A 12,842-nucleotide genomic window follows, 5' to 3' on the forward strand; every position below is an offset into this window, starting at 1 on the left:
GATTCCCTCGGATCAGCACGTAGGCGTCGATGTGATGATCAATCCTCCGTCGCTAGTAATTTCCTTAATGGGAAAAATCAAAGATAATACACACGATATGGTCGTCCGCGACTTGAACGTTTTTCTGTATATTTCATAACTCCCAAATAAACTCAAAACTCCTCCCCTTACATCGGCCGTAGCCTGGCTTTTATATGCCAACGTGTGCAACTCCCCTTATCTACCAACTTGGACTCCAAGACTCTCACGTCTCCAACTAATGAGTAGAAAAAACAAAGTCTAACAAGAAAATAAACTCACGTACAATGCTAGCCAGCTAGCCGGCTGACACAAACCAAAAATAAGAACCCTAACCAATTTGTATTAGGATTTTCTACCTATCACAACAACTTGACGTGGAGGCGTACGAAAATTAGGCTCCACGGAAGCTAGCACCGGTTCCATCTTAGTCTCCTGTATTCTCTTGCATTGTGGCCGAACAAAGTCTCTTGCCATCTTCTCTGTACGTGACTTTCCTTTGCCCCTTTCTGTTATCAAACATGCTTGTACAGTTTTAGACTCCGTGTGTACACGACCATACACTGACCTTCCAAACATACCTCCTGAATTCAATAAGCATGTCGTACAACTGGTCTTTGATCGGGCCATTAAAGAACTGATTCTTGGTCCGCATAATTGACGCACCTGACCATCGTTTCCTCGATGAAATCGAGCAGCATGCATGGCATTATTTTTCACAACATTTTCATGATCTGACTCCTTAACTGGCTCAGCTTTAGTAGCATCAACAATCGACGGTGTCACGCCCGTATCATCCTCCCTCCCTTCAAACGAAACCGTCCTCGGTTTCGAGTCTATTTTCGGTGCCATCAATTTGTCCGGCGCTTGCAATTCTGTTCTTACTATAGAATCTGGCATTGGCTTCAGTACGTGCTTCGTTCCATCATGTAGGAACGTGTATGTGTTGGATCTTCCAGCATGAACTGCATCATGATCAAACTGCCATGGTCTTCCCAATAACAACTGACACGAATCCATGGGCACAACATCACAGTCCACTATATCAATATAATCTCCAACTGTGAACTTCACACGCACCTTATGCGTGATCTTTAATTTTCCGGAATTGTATAGCCACTCCACGTGGTGCGGTTGCGGATGCCGCCACATGGACAAACCCAATGCATGCACAACATCTTTACTAATTGCGTCTGTAAAGCTGCCGCCATCAATTATCATCTTGCATGCACGATCCTTGATCATGCATTGTGTTTTAAAAACACTCCATCGTTGGCCTTTTGCATCACCATCTTGTACCTTCTGTACCAAAAGATTCAGCCCCTCTGTCGGTGCATCGACTTCTTCTTTTCTTTCTTCTTGTTGCTCTCTTCTTTTTAGCAAACGGTTTTTCCAGTCTGCGCTGAACACATCTGTTGGCATGGGAATAAAACAAATTTATTGGCCCTTCCATAATACAGTATAACTATTTTTCTTTGAATTCCGAACAGCCCCAACACGTTTGCACCATGGGTTCCCAAGTAGCAGATGACACGACATCATAGGCACAGAATAAACGTGAAAAAATTCTGCACAACAATATTTCCCCAAAGTAAAAATTAGCAAAATCTGGTGCGTGATTTGGATTTCACCTTCGAACCACTTCAGCGTGTAAGGTCTTTCAAGAGGTGTCATCTTTAGCCCCAATTTTTCCACCACCTCGATGCTCACCATATTGACCGCAGTACTTTCATCGATTGTCAGATTGACACGCCGTTCGTTCACAACGCAACGAGTGTGAAAAAGAACGACCTCACCAATGCCTTCCTCCTCCATCAATATGTTCCTGCTCAACATGTTGATGCTCGCCTCCGCAGACGATATTGCAAATTGAATCGCCGTGACTAACCTTAGCTCTGAATACCACTTGATGAGGCGCAAACTAGCGAGATGCTAATTCGCGCGCGTAGATGGCCCGATCTTTCACGGCGATGCTCGATCAACAATTCCTTCTCGCAATCTCCAAGAATAATTCTCATCCGCGTATGAAAATACACGAACGAAAAATAATGATCCCCTCGGATCAGCACGTAGGCGTCGATGTGATGATCAACCCTCCGTCGCTAGTAATTTCCTCGATGAAAAAATCACAGATAATACACACGATATGGTCGTCCGCGACTCGGACGTTTTTCTGTATATTTCATAACTCCCAAATAAACTCAAAACTCCTCCCCTTACATCGGCCGTAGCCTGGCTTTTATATGCCAACGTGTGCAACTCCCCTTATCTACCAACTTGGACTCCAAGACTCTCACGTCTCCAACTAATGAGTAGAAAAAACAAAGTCTAACAAGAAAATAAACTCACGTACAATGCTTGCCAGCTAGCCGGCTGACACAAACCAAAAATAAGAATCCTAACCAATTTGTATTAGGATTTTCTACCTATCACAACAACTTGACGTGGAGGTGTACGAAAATTAGGCTCCACGGAAGCTAGCACCGGTTCCATCTTAGTCTCCTGTATTCTCTTGCATTGTGGCCGAACAAAGTCTCTTACCATCTTCTCTGTACGTGACTTCCCTTTGCCCTTTTCTGTTATCAAACATGCTCGTACAGTTTTAGACTCCACGTGTACACGACCATATACTGACCTTCCAAACATACCTCCTGAATCCAATAAGCGTGTCGTACAACTGGTCTTTGATCGGGCCATTAAAGAACTGATTCTTGGTCCGCATAATTGACGCACCTGTCCATCGTTTCCTCGATGAAATCGAGCAGCATGCATGGCATTATTTTTCACAACCTTTTCATGATCTGACTCCTTAACTGGCTCAGCTTTAGTAGCATCAACAATCGACGGTGTCACGCCCGTATCATGGCCCTCATGGCCTCAAGGCCAATTTATGAGGCCACGGGTCGACCCTTTTCTAAAATGCCCATGGCCTTGCTGGCCTCATGGGTATCTCGGGTCGGCCCAAATACTAGTTGTTATCTAGTATTGTAGGTAATCAAATATGTTGCAGCTATGGGAAAGAAGTCTTTTCAGTTGTGTATCTGAGCGAGGAACTATAAAATTAACAAGCTGGATAAAAAACATCTGCATAATATCACCAATAGAAAATTCTTCCATAATAGCAACATTCAGAAGCAAACTTTACAAGCACCTAATAGCAAAGATCGAGACTGTCAAATGATCCAACAAATTAGGACGTACATTGCCTTTCTTCGTCATGTGCTCAAGGTTACTGGCTATTGCTCCCACCTATTTCAGTGTAATCGTCATCTGTATTATCCGGCACCGGGAGTTAAAAAATGTGTTTCTAAAAATGCCAGAATGAATTTGGTACATGCATGATGCATGGAGGTGTACTTGATAATTCACCATGAAAAACTGTTATCATGCTAAGGTACTACTTGCAGAACAACTAGGCTATCACAGTAAAAATAGCTCATATGCCATGAAGTTGAGGCCTCGGAAGTGGGTCGACCCTGCTGACCCACTGGGTCAGTTGGTGCCAGCTCCACCGACCCAACTATGGTTCGAGGCCGACCCACGGCCCATTGGCCTCAGATTCTTTGGGCCAGGTTAGTGACCCAATGGGCCGATCCGGCCCATTCCCATCGTGAATCACCGTGACAAAAGACAAAACATGCACACAGTTGTTGAGGGAAGTCATTTCTATTTTTTCAGACAAACTGAGAGGGACATGAAAAAAGGTAGCCATGGTCTTTTGGCGGCACCATGTGAGCATCGATGGGCTGCTTCTATTTTATATTCCCCCCACGAGCCGAGCTAGACACGTTTAGCGGTTGTTGATGATTCCCGCCATAATTTGAGAGGGCTAAGTGGCATATATCCTCGGTGTATTGTACCGTCAATGATGAGGTCTCCTGCATAGAAAGTACTTCCTCCATTCTTAAATATTTGTCTTTTTAGAGATTTCAACAAGTGACTACATACGAAGCAAAATGAGTGAATCTACACCCTAAAATATATCTACATACATCTGTATGTGGTAATTTATTTGAAATCTTTAAAAAGACAAATATTTAGGAACGGAGGGAGTAGGTCTCAGTCCTTTGTCTGACCCGCCTGGAGATTGTTGGGCTGGTTTTCAGCCTCGCTGACTATACCCGGGTGCCATATGATAATCAGGTTTGTAATTATATGGGCCCACAGGCACGCACAAATGACAAATTCTGAGTGTGAGTTGGCAAACCTCTTATTTATTGTAGAAAAGACAACAAAAATGCATCTTATATATCTGATAAATATAAAGGGAAACAATAGCCAATACAATAGAAATATAATAAGACATAAAACAATCATCAAAAAGTATTTTTCCACTGAAAATCCTATTGATCGTCTTCTCCATTTGATTTGTACGACCCATTGGAGTTTGAAAATTACACTGAACATGCAATAAGAATAATTAACACTTGCGAAAGCCCACACTATACCAGGATTTGAATACTGCAATAGCCACTCTGCTAGAAACGAGATCTAGACATCGGCTGAGGCATGACTGCATGTGGTACAGGCTTGAATTCCTTCACCATCATTCTAGAGGGGTGGACAAACCTGACCATGTTGCAGAATAAAACGAAAGAAGATGTCAAAGTCGTTGCGCCAAATGCCAGGCAACTGCTTTCTTTGATTGATAGACGTACTACCAAGATCCAAAGAGAGCCAATAGATCTAGCAACACCTACCCTCATAGTCCCTATGTCTGTGTCGGTTTAGACGTTGTCGAGGTAGGGGGAGGTTGAAAATAACTTATTCCAACGCGCCATTGCCTTTTACCACCTCACTGATGCTGCGGAGAACTAAATAAAGACCTACTAGAACTAAGAAAAATGAACGGGGCAGGTCCCATTCCTCTCACAGTGGACAATGCCAAACATTGGGAGACTGAGCCGGCGGCATGGAACAGCCTTGGGTGTCGGCTAGGCCTGGGAAGATGAATTTTCCAAGGTATACATGCAACTCGTACGGGCCTTCCACGCGATCAACAAAAAGGGAACATTCCGTAACCACGGGATATATTATTTGTGGCATTATGTGGCAAATTGCGGTTGTTTTGCACAGGGCTAACGACCGATCGAACATCATTAGGCCGGCCCATTGGTAGATACACAATGTACTACAAGAACCGGTTATGGGAAGGTTCGTGGCCATCTTTGGAATCTTCTAAAAGGTTCCTGAACCGATTTCCTTTTTTCTGTGTCTTCTTTTACTAGCTTTCCGAGTTTCTTTATTTTTTTTGTTTTTCATGATTTAGGTTTCTTTTTAAATTCACAATTTTCAAAAAAATGTTTGGGACTCTACAAAAAAATGTCCGTAATTTAAAAATGTTCCCAATTTCAAATTGGTAGCTAATTTGAATTTTTTTTGCATTTTCAAAAGGTGTTCACAAGATTTAAAAATGATTGTGTTTTAAAAAATGGTCATGTTTTCAAACAATCTTCGTGGAATTTCAAAATATGTTTGCGTTTTAAAAAAATTTAACTTTCAAAAAAATTCACAGCTTCAAAGAATTTCGATTTTCCAAACAATTCAGACATTTGAAAATTGTTCCAAATTAAAAAAAATGAGTTTTCAAACAATCATGTTTCCAAAAAAATTACAAATCCAAAATACTATGTTTGAATTTCAGAAATTGTTTGGAATTTCAAAAAATTCCCGCTTCCGTAATTTGTTCACAAATTAAAAAATGTTCCTATTTTTTAAAAATGGTAACTTTCAAAAAATGTTCGTGTTTCTGAAATTGTTCAGTATTTAAAAAAATGTTCACGTTATCAAAAAGTTCTGAAAATTAAATATTTTTATATTTTCATAAAATATTCCATTTTAAAAAACAGTTAGAAATCAAAAGAAGACAAAACACAGGTTCGCTACAGTGTGTGGTCACTACAGTGCCGTCTCGCTACGATGCGTCGTGGCTGCATGCGCTGCTGGCTGCAGTGGGTCCGTCCGCGAAGCTTGTCTTTTGGGCGCGACGAGCGTCCAATAGGTGCTCCCCGTAACTACTTCCCTTAACATAATAAATCCATCACCAATTAGAAAAAAACATAAATCCATCACAGTTATCGAAAACGAAGTCCGTGCATCATCACATGGCAGTGTCAAATATGACAAAGCAAACTGCGTAAATTATCGTTGCACATGCATCGCCGCGAACACGCAAAAACTTAAAAAAGGTCAGATAATCTACTATAATCACTGTGCTGCACACTAGGCCTGTTTTGACTAGCTGGATACGCTCAACCCGTCAAGCGCTATACCAGTAAAAAACTTGGCACAAGACCAGCTGGTTGCTTACGTTTCTTTCAAGATTTCAAGATTCCGATTCCCGTGATCAAGCCGATCAACTTCAATATTCGCTGCGGTGGCCAACCGCTACCATTTTGTAACGAGGACACACATGAATATATGCATAATGTAACCATGGCGTGCTGCCTGAAAGTACGTACTCCCTAGTCTTTACAATACACATACTTAATATTTTTTTCTTACACATTTTCCGTGGCTCGCTTGACTCACTCGATCGGCAGGTAGAGTCCTCGAACCACCGCCAGTTTTCTCTCCTAATCATGCAGACAAACGCCACGGAAGTAGCAACGGTACACCTCTACAGTCTACTACAGTAGTCTAGTCCGTCCGGCGTCGATTAGCCTTGGCATCGGCACTACCGGATTGCTCACGACCTACCCGGACAAAACCAAAGAGCGAAACATTAAACTTAGCACATTTAAGAAGCCATTAACGTCTCGATCGAGCTGGAGCTTGCCGTCGCCCTCCGGCAGCTCCGGCCGGATCAGCGAATCTTCCCACGCTACTTCGTCATCTATGTGGCCTTGTGGCAGCTAGCTAGCCGAGACGGATACAGCGCAAGTCTTCGCATCGCGATCTGCCAACTTGCGGTCAGTTGGTGGCGGCCATTTCCACCTTCTTCTCCCCGGCGTCGTCGTCGGCTTCCGCGGCGCCCTGCTTGTGCGTGGCCGTGTTGCCGAACAGCGAGCTCATGTCCTCCAGCGTGCGGCCGCGGGTCTCCGGCAGGTAGGCGAAGAAGAACACCCATGCGAACGAGGCGATGCCGGCGAAGAGGAAGAAGGCGCCGCCGATGGTCATGGCCTTGGACAGCGAAATGAAGGTCATGGAGATCACGCCGCTGGTCAGGCGGTTGACGGCCACGCCCAGGGAGCAGCCCAGCGCGCGCACGTGCAGCGGGAAGATCTCCGAGCTGTACACCCACGTGATGGGGCCGAGGCCGATGGAGAAGAAGGCCACGTAGGCCATGATGCAGAAGATGCACAGGACGATGGCCCAGGTGATCTTCTCGTCCGGGTGGCGGCTGATGACGGTGAGCCCCGTCGCGAGGCCCACTAGGGAGACGATCATGCCGCCCGTGCTGCTCAGCAGCAGCGGCCGCCGGCCGATGCGGTCGAGGAGGAAGGTGGCCACCAGGATGAAGACCGTCTTGGTGGCCCCGACCGCCACGGTGGTGCCGAGGAGACGGTTGTCGCCCGTGATGCCGGCGCTCTTGAAAACTAGCGGGCTGTAGAGCACGACGGCGTCGATGCCCGAAGACTGCTGGAAGAAGTGGATGCCGATTCCCGCGATGAGGATGTGGCGCATGGCTTTGGTCGGTGACAGGATGAGGTCCTTCCACACGCGCTTCTCCTCGCTGCTTCCTTTGTTTTTGGGCACGGCGACCACGTCGCCGTCGAGGTCCAGAGGGATGCCGGCGGCAGTCTTAATGTCGGCGAGGCGCTCGGCGGCCTCCTCCGGCGTGTCGGAAGTCTTGGCAAGCACAACCTTGGCGTCCGCGAGACGGCCCTTCATGACGAGCCACCGGGGAGACTCGGGCATGCCGAGCACCATGAAGGCGAGCAGGACGGACGGCACCGCGCCTATGCCGAGCATGATGCGCCAGCCGAGGCGGAGGGAGAGGCGGGCGAAGGCGAAGTTGGAGACATATCCGAGGAGGATGCCGAAGTTGATGAACACCTCCGGGAAGGAGGTGAGAAAGCCACGGGCAGACGCGGGGGACACCTCGGCCGTGTACACGGGCGCGATCATGAGAGCGTACCCCACGCCGATGCCGGCCACGAAGCGGCCGAACATGAGCATGGCGTAGTTGACGGAGAAGCCCATGATGAGGGCGCCCGCGAAGAAGATGACGGCGGCGAAGACGATGGTGAAGCGCCGGCCGATCCAGTCGGACGTCCGCCCCGCCGCGAAGGAGCCAATGAGCGAGTACACGTTGAGGATGCCCATGAGGACCTCCAGCTGGGTGTCGTTGATCTTCAGATCCTTCTGGATGTACAGCGACGCTCCGCTCATCACGCCGATGTCTGCAGACCCAAACAAACCGTGATCAGCCCATGCAAAGCACGTAGTACGTACGTACCATATGCAACAGATCCAGCGAAATGGTCTGTGCGCAAGAACATATAAGGGCGAAGTAGACGTACCGTAGCCGAGGAGGATGGAGGTCATGGAGGCGAGGATGGCGCAGGCGAAGGCGAACCTCACGTTGCCCTTCTTCTTGGGCTCGACGGCCGCCGGGAGTGCGGCGCGGTCCATCGTCGACGACGCCCCTCTGCTCGCTGCCTGAGGATTATGCCGACGAGGTCCTCCTTGTGTATAGTTTAGTGGTGCTCGAGAGCTGGTTTCTATGTGGCAGTGGAGTGGTGCATTGCCGGGGAGGGACGCATTTATAGACACAAGTTGCATTGACAGGAGGAGGGGGCTTCAGCTCAGCTCAGACACAAGAGCGGAAGCTGGAACAGTATACGTTGGCGTGGGCCCACTGAGCAGCAACTGGTACATGGACCCGCAGCGATGACCAATCGTGCGGTTGAATAGTCAGCGCAGCGGTCACCGGTGGTGTAGCTATCTCCTCTCTTGCAAAATACGCACGTCTCGCCTTGCTGCCACAGTCCCATAGGCGATGCCAGGTTAGAGCATCTCCGGCCGCGCCGCAGGCGATTTTTCGGCCACCGCGTCAAAAAATCGGCCCAGTCACATCCTCAGGGGCCCTTTTTTCGCCGGCTCGGGCCGAAATTGACGCCGACGGACCCAACCCGAACCAGGCACGCTGGGGGGGGCGCTCTGGGGCGTCGGGCGAATCGTTTTTGGCGCGAAAGCGCAGCGGGCCAGCCGCGTCAGCGACACCGCCCGCTTCGTCTTCTCCCGACGCCTCGGTTTCCCGCGGGGAATCAATGGCAAGGCTGCCGCCGGTCAGCTTTGCCATTGATTCCTCACGGGCGGCGCGTTCACGGGGCGGCGCGCCGACGCCTCCCCTCCCTCGGACGCGTACACACGGACGCGGCGCGACTATATATGGCCTCGCTCGCCTGTGATGAGTGCCACCTCTCCACCTCTCCCGAGCGCCGCCGCCGAGCTCTTCTCCCCCAGCCCTCCCTCTCCCGAGCGCTGCCGCCGATCTCTTCTCCCCCAGCCACTCCATCTCCCGAGCGCCGCCGCCGATCTCTTCTCCCCAGCCACTCCATCTCCCCGTTGGCCGAGCGTTTCCCCGGAGACGAGGCGGTGGCCAACGGCTTCGGCCGCCGTTCGCTCCGCGAACAGGAGTCCAGGCGAACATCCCGGCGCCGCCGGACATGCGCGCCGGGCCGACGGGATGGAGGCTCAGCAATGGGGGAGTGCCCATTCCCCCGTTGGCCGACGCCGTGGCCAAACCATCCTACTTCGCCGACGAGGTCGAGATCGTGCGCGTCTCCCTCACCGACGCCGAGCTCTCCCTCCCCCAGTACGCCGCCGACAACCACGCGGCTTGGGCGGCGTACTTCGAGCGCCGCCAGCAGCAGCGGCTGGCGTCCACCAATGGGGCGCCGGTGGTCGGCGGCGTGAAGAACAGCGAGGGGCGCCACCTGTGGTGGGGCGCCCCCGGCCGCACACTTGAGGGCGTGCTGATGCACCTCGAGGGCGGCAACAACCCGCCGTTGGCGTACCCCCCGGCGAGGGCGGCCGCCCCGGCGCACCGCCGACGCGACGGGCAATGGGCGCCAAGGAGGTTCGGCGCGTCCTCCTCCCGCTCCTCCTCCCACTCCTCCGGCACTCCGACGCTGCTCGGCGTCAAGGCCGAGCCCGGCATCGTCATCAACGAGGGCGGCCGGCGCGCCTCCTCGTCGGCTCCTCCTCCGCGCTTCGTCAAGCCAAAGACGGAGCCGGGGCTCGCGCCGGTGAAGACGGAGCACGGCGAGGTCGAGCTCGACGACGACGCGGCCCTTGAATGGGCACGCCAGGACTCCATCAAGATGGCGACGGAGCGCCAGCGCGCCGCCCTGCGGCGCTTCGAGCAGCGCCGCCGAGGCCGCGGCGAAAGAGGAGTCGTCATCATCGACGACAGCGACGACGACGCGCCGCCGCCGCCACCAGCCGGGGAGGGGTCCAGCAAGGGCGCCCGAGTCAAGGAGGAGAAGGCCGACGATGGCGGCGGCGACGGCGACTTCTCGGCCTTCAGCAAGTTTTTTTATTAGTTTTTATATGTAATGGCGACTACTCGACTAAAATCCGCGAATATAAGCCCAAGTTTACCGAAATTTGGCGTGTTTTAGCCGAACTTTGTGTAAATTTGCTACACAATTTTTTTCCCCGCGCCTGGGGCCGGCCCTGGAGGCGGCGGCTGGGGGCCAACTCGCACCTAAACCCATTTATTTCGCCGGGTCATCCCGAGGCGGCGATTTTAGGCGCCTCTGGGGGCCAACGGCTGAAGATGCTCTTAATCTGCCGCACGACCACTTGGTCTTCGCCTCGTTGGACCGGCGTTCCTGGAGTTGTTGGACGTGGTTATCACCAGATCACCTCCCGGCGCCGATATGGCTGAAATGCTGCATCATCTCTTTCCTGACGATATGAATTTGGTACAAGTAATAATAAAGAATGGGATTAGGATGCATGTGGGGTGGATCATTCGTCAATCTGCGAGATTTTCTCTACCAAAAGAGAAAAAGAGAAGAAAGATCTGCGTGCTTTCTCACTGGAGTACTAGCAGCATCCCCTTTGGATTAGGGTCCAATAGAAGGTGTCCTTTGAGTTTCGAGCATTAGACATGTGCTCCCTTCGAATCCAAAATGATTTAAGTCTTAGGTTTGTCCTAAGTCAAATGTACTTATGTTTGCTCAATATTATAGAAATACTACCCTCTATCACACCGATAGGATTACGAACACTTTTACAATAATCCATCTGGCAGTGTACGTAAAGCAGGTAGCTTTGTTTACATAGATGTAGCATTGCCCCTATCACACAATATAAGATCTTTTTCAAGCTAACAATAGTTTAAAAAACAATCTTACATTCTGAGACGAGGGAGTATATGCCAAGATCTACAACATTAAATGCGTATAGTATGAAAATATATTCCATAAATAATCTCACGTGACTAATTTGATGTTTATATATTCTTCTATATACTTGATCAAACTTAATTTTTTTTACTATGGATAAACCCAGAGGCTAGAACTCAATTATTTTGAAATGGATGTAGTATTCTCTTGGACGCTCAATATAAACCTTGCTTGTTCTTTTGAATTAAGCTGGTAGCGATTCTCTATTATACTCATAAAAAGGTTTCTTAGTACACTTGGCATTCACATATACATTCTCTTATTTCACAAAAAATAAAAAGACAGATACAATCCCTCTATGCTAATGCTAGCAAACAAAACTCCCTCTATTTCATTTTGCTTTGCACACTACTACAAGTTAAAGAAGGCACATTTATTTTTTCATGTATTGGTTTGCTGTGTCTTGGTTTCGTAATATGCAGTGTAATCCAAAAAAACTAAGAAACTGATAAACCTGCATTGAAACTGAACAAGTATATGCAAAGTAAGGACATCTCCAACGGCGACTGAGTGATTATAAAGATGCTCTACAGGTATCTCCGAAGGTGTTTGTTGGGTTGGCATAAATCGAGATTAGGATTTGTCACTCCGAGTATCAGAGAGGTATCTTTGGGCCCTCTCGGTAATGCACATCATAAGAAGCCTTGCAAGCAAAGTGACTAATGAGTTAGTTACAAGATGATGTATTATGGAATGAGTAAAGAGACTTGCCGGTAACGAGATTGAACTAGGTATGTGGATACCGACGATCGAATCTCGGGCAAGTAACATACCAATGGACAAAGGGAATAACGTATGTTGTCATAACGGTTCGACCGATAAAGATCTTCGTAGAATATGTAGGAGCCAATACTAGCATCCAGGTTCTGCTATTGGTTATTGACCGGAGAGGTGTCTCGGTCATGTCTACATAGTTCTCGAACCCGTAGGGTCCACACGCTTAACGTTCGTTGATGATATAGTATTATATGAGTTATGTGATTTGGTGACCGAATGTTGTTCGGAGTCCCAGATGAGATCACGGACATGATGAGGAGTCTCGAAATGGTCGATAGGTAAAGATTGATATATAGGACGATGGTATTCGGACACCGGAAGTGTTCCGGAGGGTACCGGGTACTTATCGGGTCACCGGAAAGGAGTTTCGGGCACCCCCGGCAAAGATATGGGCCTTATGGGCCAAGCGAGGGAACACGCCAGCCCTAGTGTGCCTCTACAGAGGCCATCCCTATGAGGAGGAGAAGGAAAGAGGGGAGGGCAAGGAAAGTGTGGATTAGGATTCCTACTTCCTTCCCTCTCCCCCCTCGGTTATATATGGCAGGGGGCACGCGGCTTGGGAGGGACTCCAAGTAGGATTCCTACTACTTGGGCGCCTCCTATGGCTGCTCCTCCCTCCCTCTCATCTATATATATGAGGAGGGGGCGCCTAGCACACACCAGATAATTGCCTAGCCGTGTGCG

The 12,842-nt window shown here is 49.2% G+C and overlaps 2 protein-coding genes across 2 annotated transcripts; both read right to left on the reverse strand.

The window, feature by feature from the left end:
- LOC123049093 (uncharacterized) lies at positions 1 to 2,232 on the reverse strand. The gene is made up of 2 exons (XM_044472082.1): positions 1,650 to 2,232; positions 1 to 1,430 (listed from the first exon to the last, which is right to left on the reverse strand). Exons 1-2 carry the CDS (start codon positions 1,852 to 1,854, stop codon positions 364 to 366), a joined length of 1,272 nt encoding a protein of 423 aa, XP_044328017.1. The 5' UTR covers positions 1,855 to 2,232; the 3' UTR covers positions 1 to 363.
- Positions 2,233 to 6,448: 4,216 nt separating this feature from the next.
- On the reverse strand, positions 6,449 to 8,733 carry LOC123052286 (polyol transporter 5). Its single transcript, XM_044475416.1, has 2 exons — positions 8,484 to 8,733; positions 6,449 to 8,363 (listed from the first exon to the last, which is right to left on the reverse strand). Exons 1-2 carry the CDS (start codon positions 8,593 to 8,595, stop codon positions 6,931 to 6,933), a joined length of 1,545 nt encoding a protein of 514 aa, XP_044331351.1. The 5' UTR covers positions 8,596 to 8,733; the 3' UTR covers positions 6,449 to 6,930.
- Between the last annotated feature and the right edge of the window lie 4,109 nt (positions 8,734 to 12,842).

Source organism: Triticum aestivum, chromosome 2D (assembly GCF_018294505.1).
Source record: "Triticum aestivum cultivar Chinese Spring chromosome 2D, IWGSC CS RefSeq v2.1, whole genome shotgun sequence".
Taxonomy (NCBI): Eukaryota; Viridiplantae; Streptophyta; class Magnoliopsida; order Poales; family Poaceae; genus Triticum; species Triticum aestivum.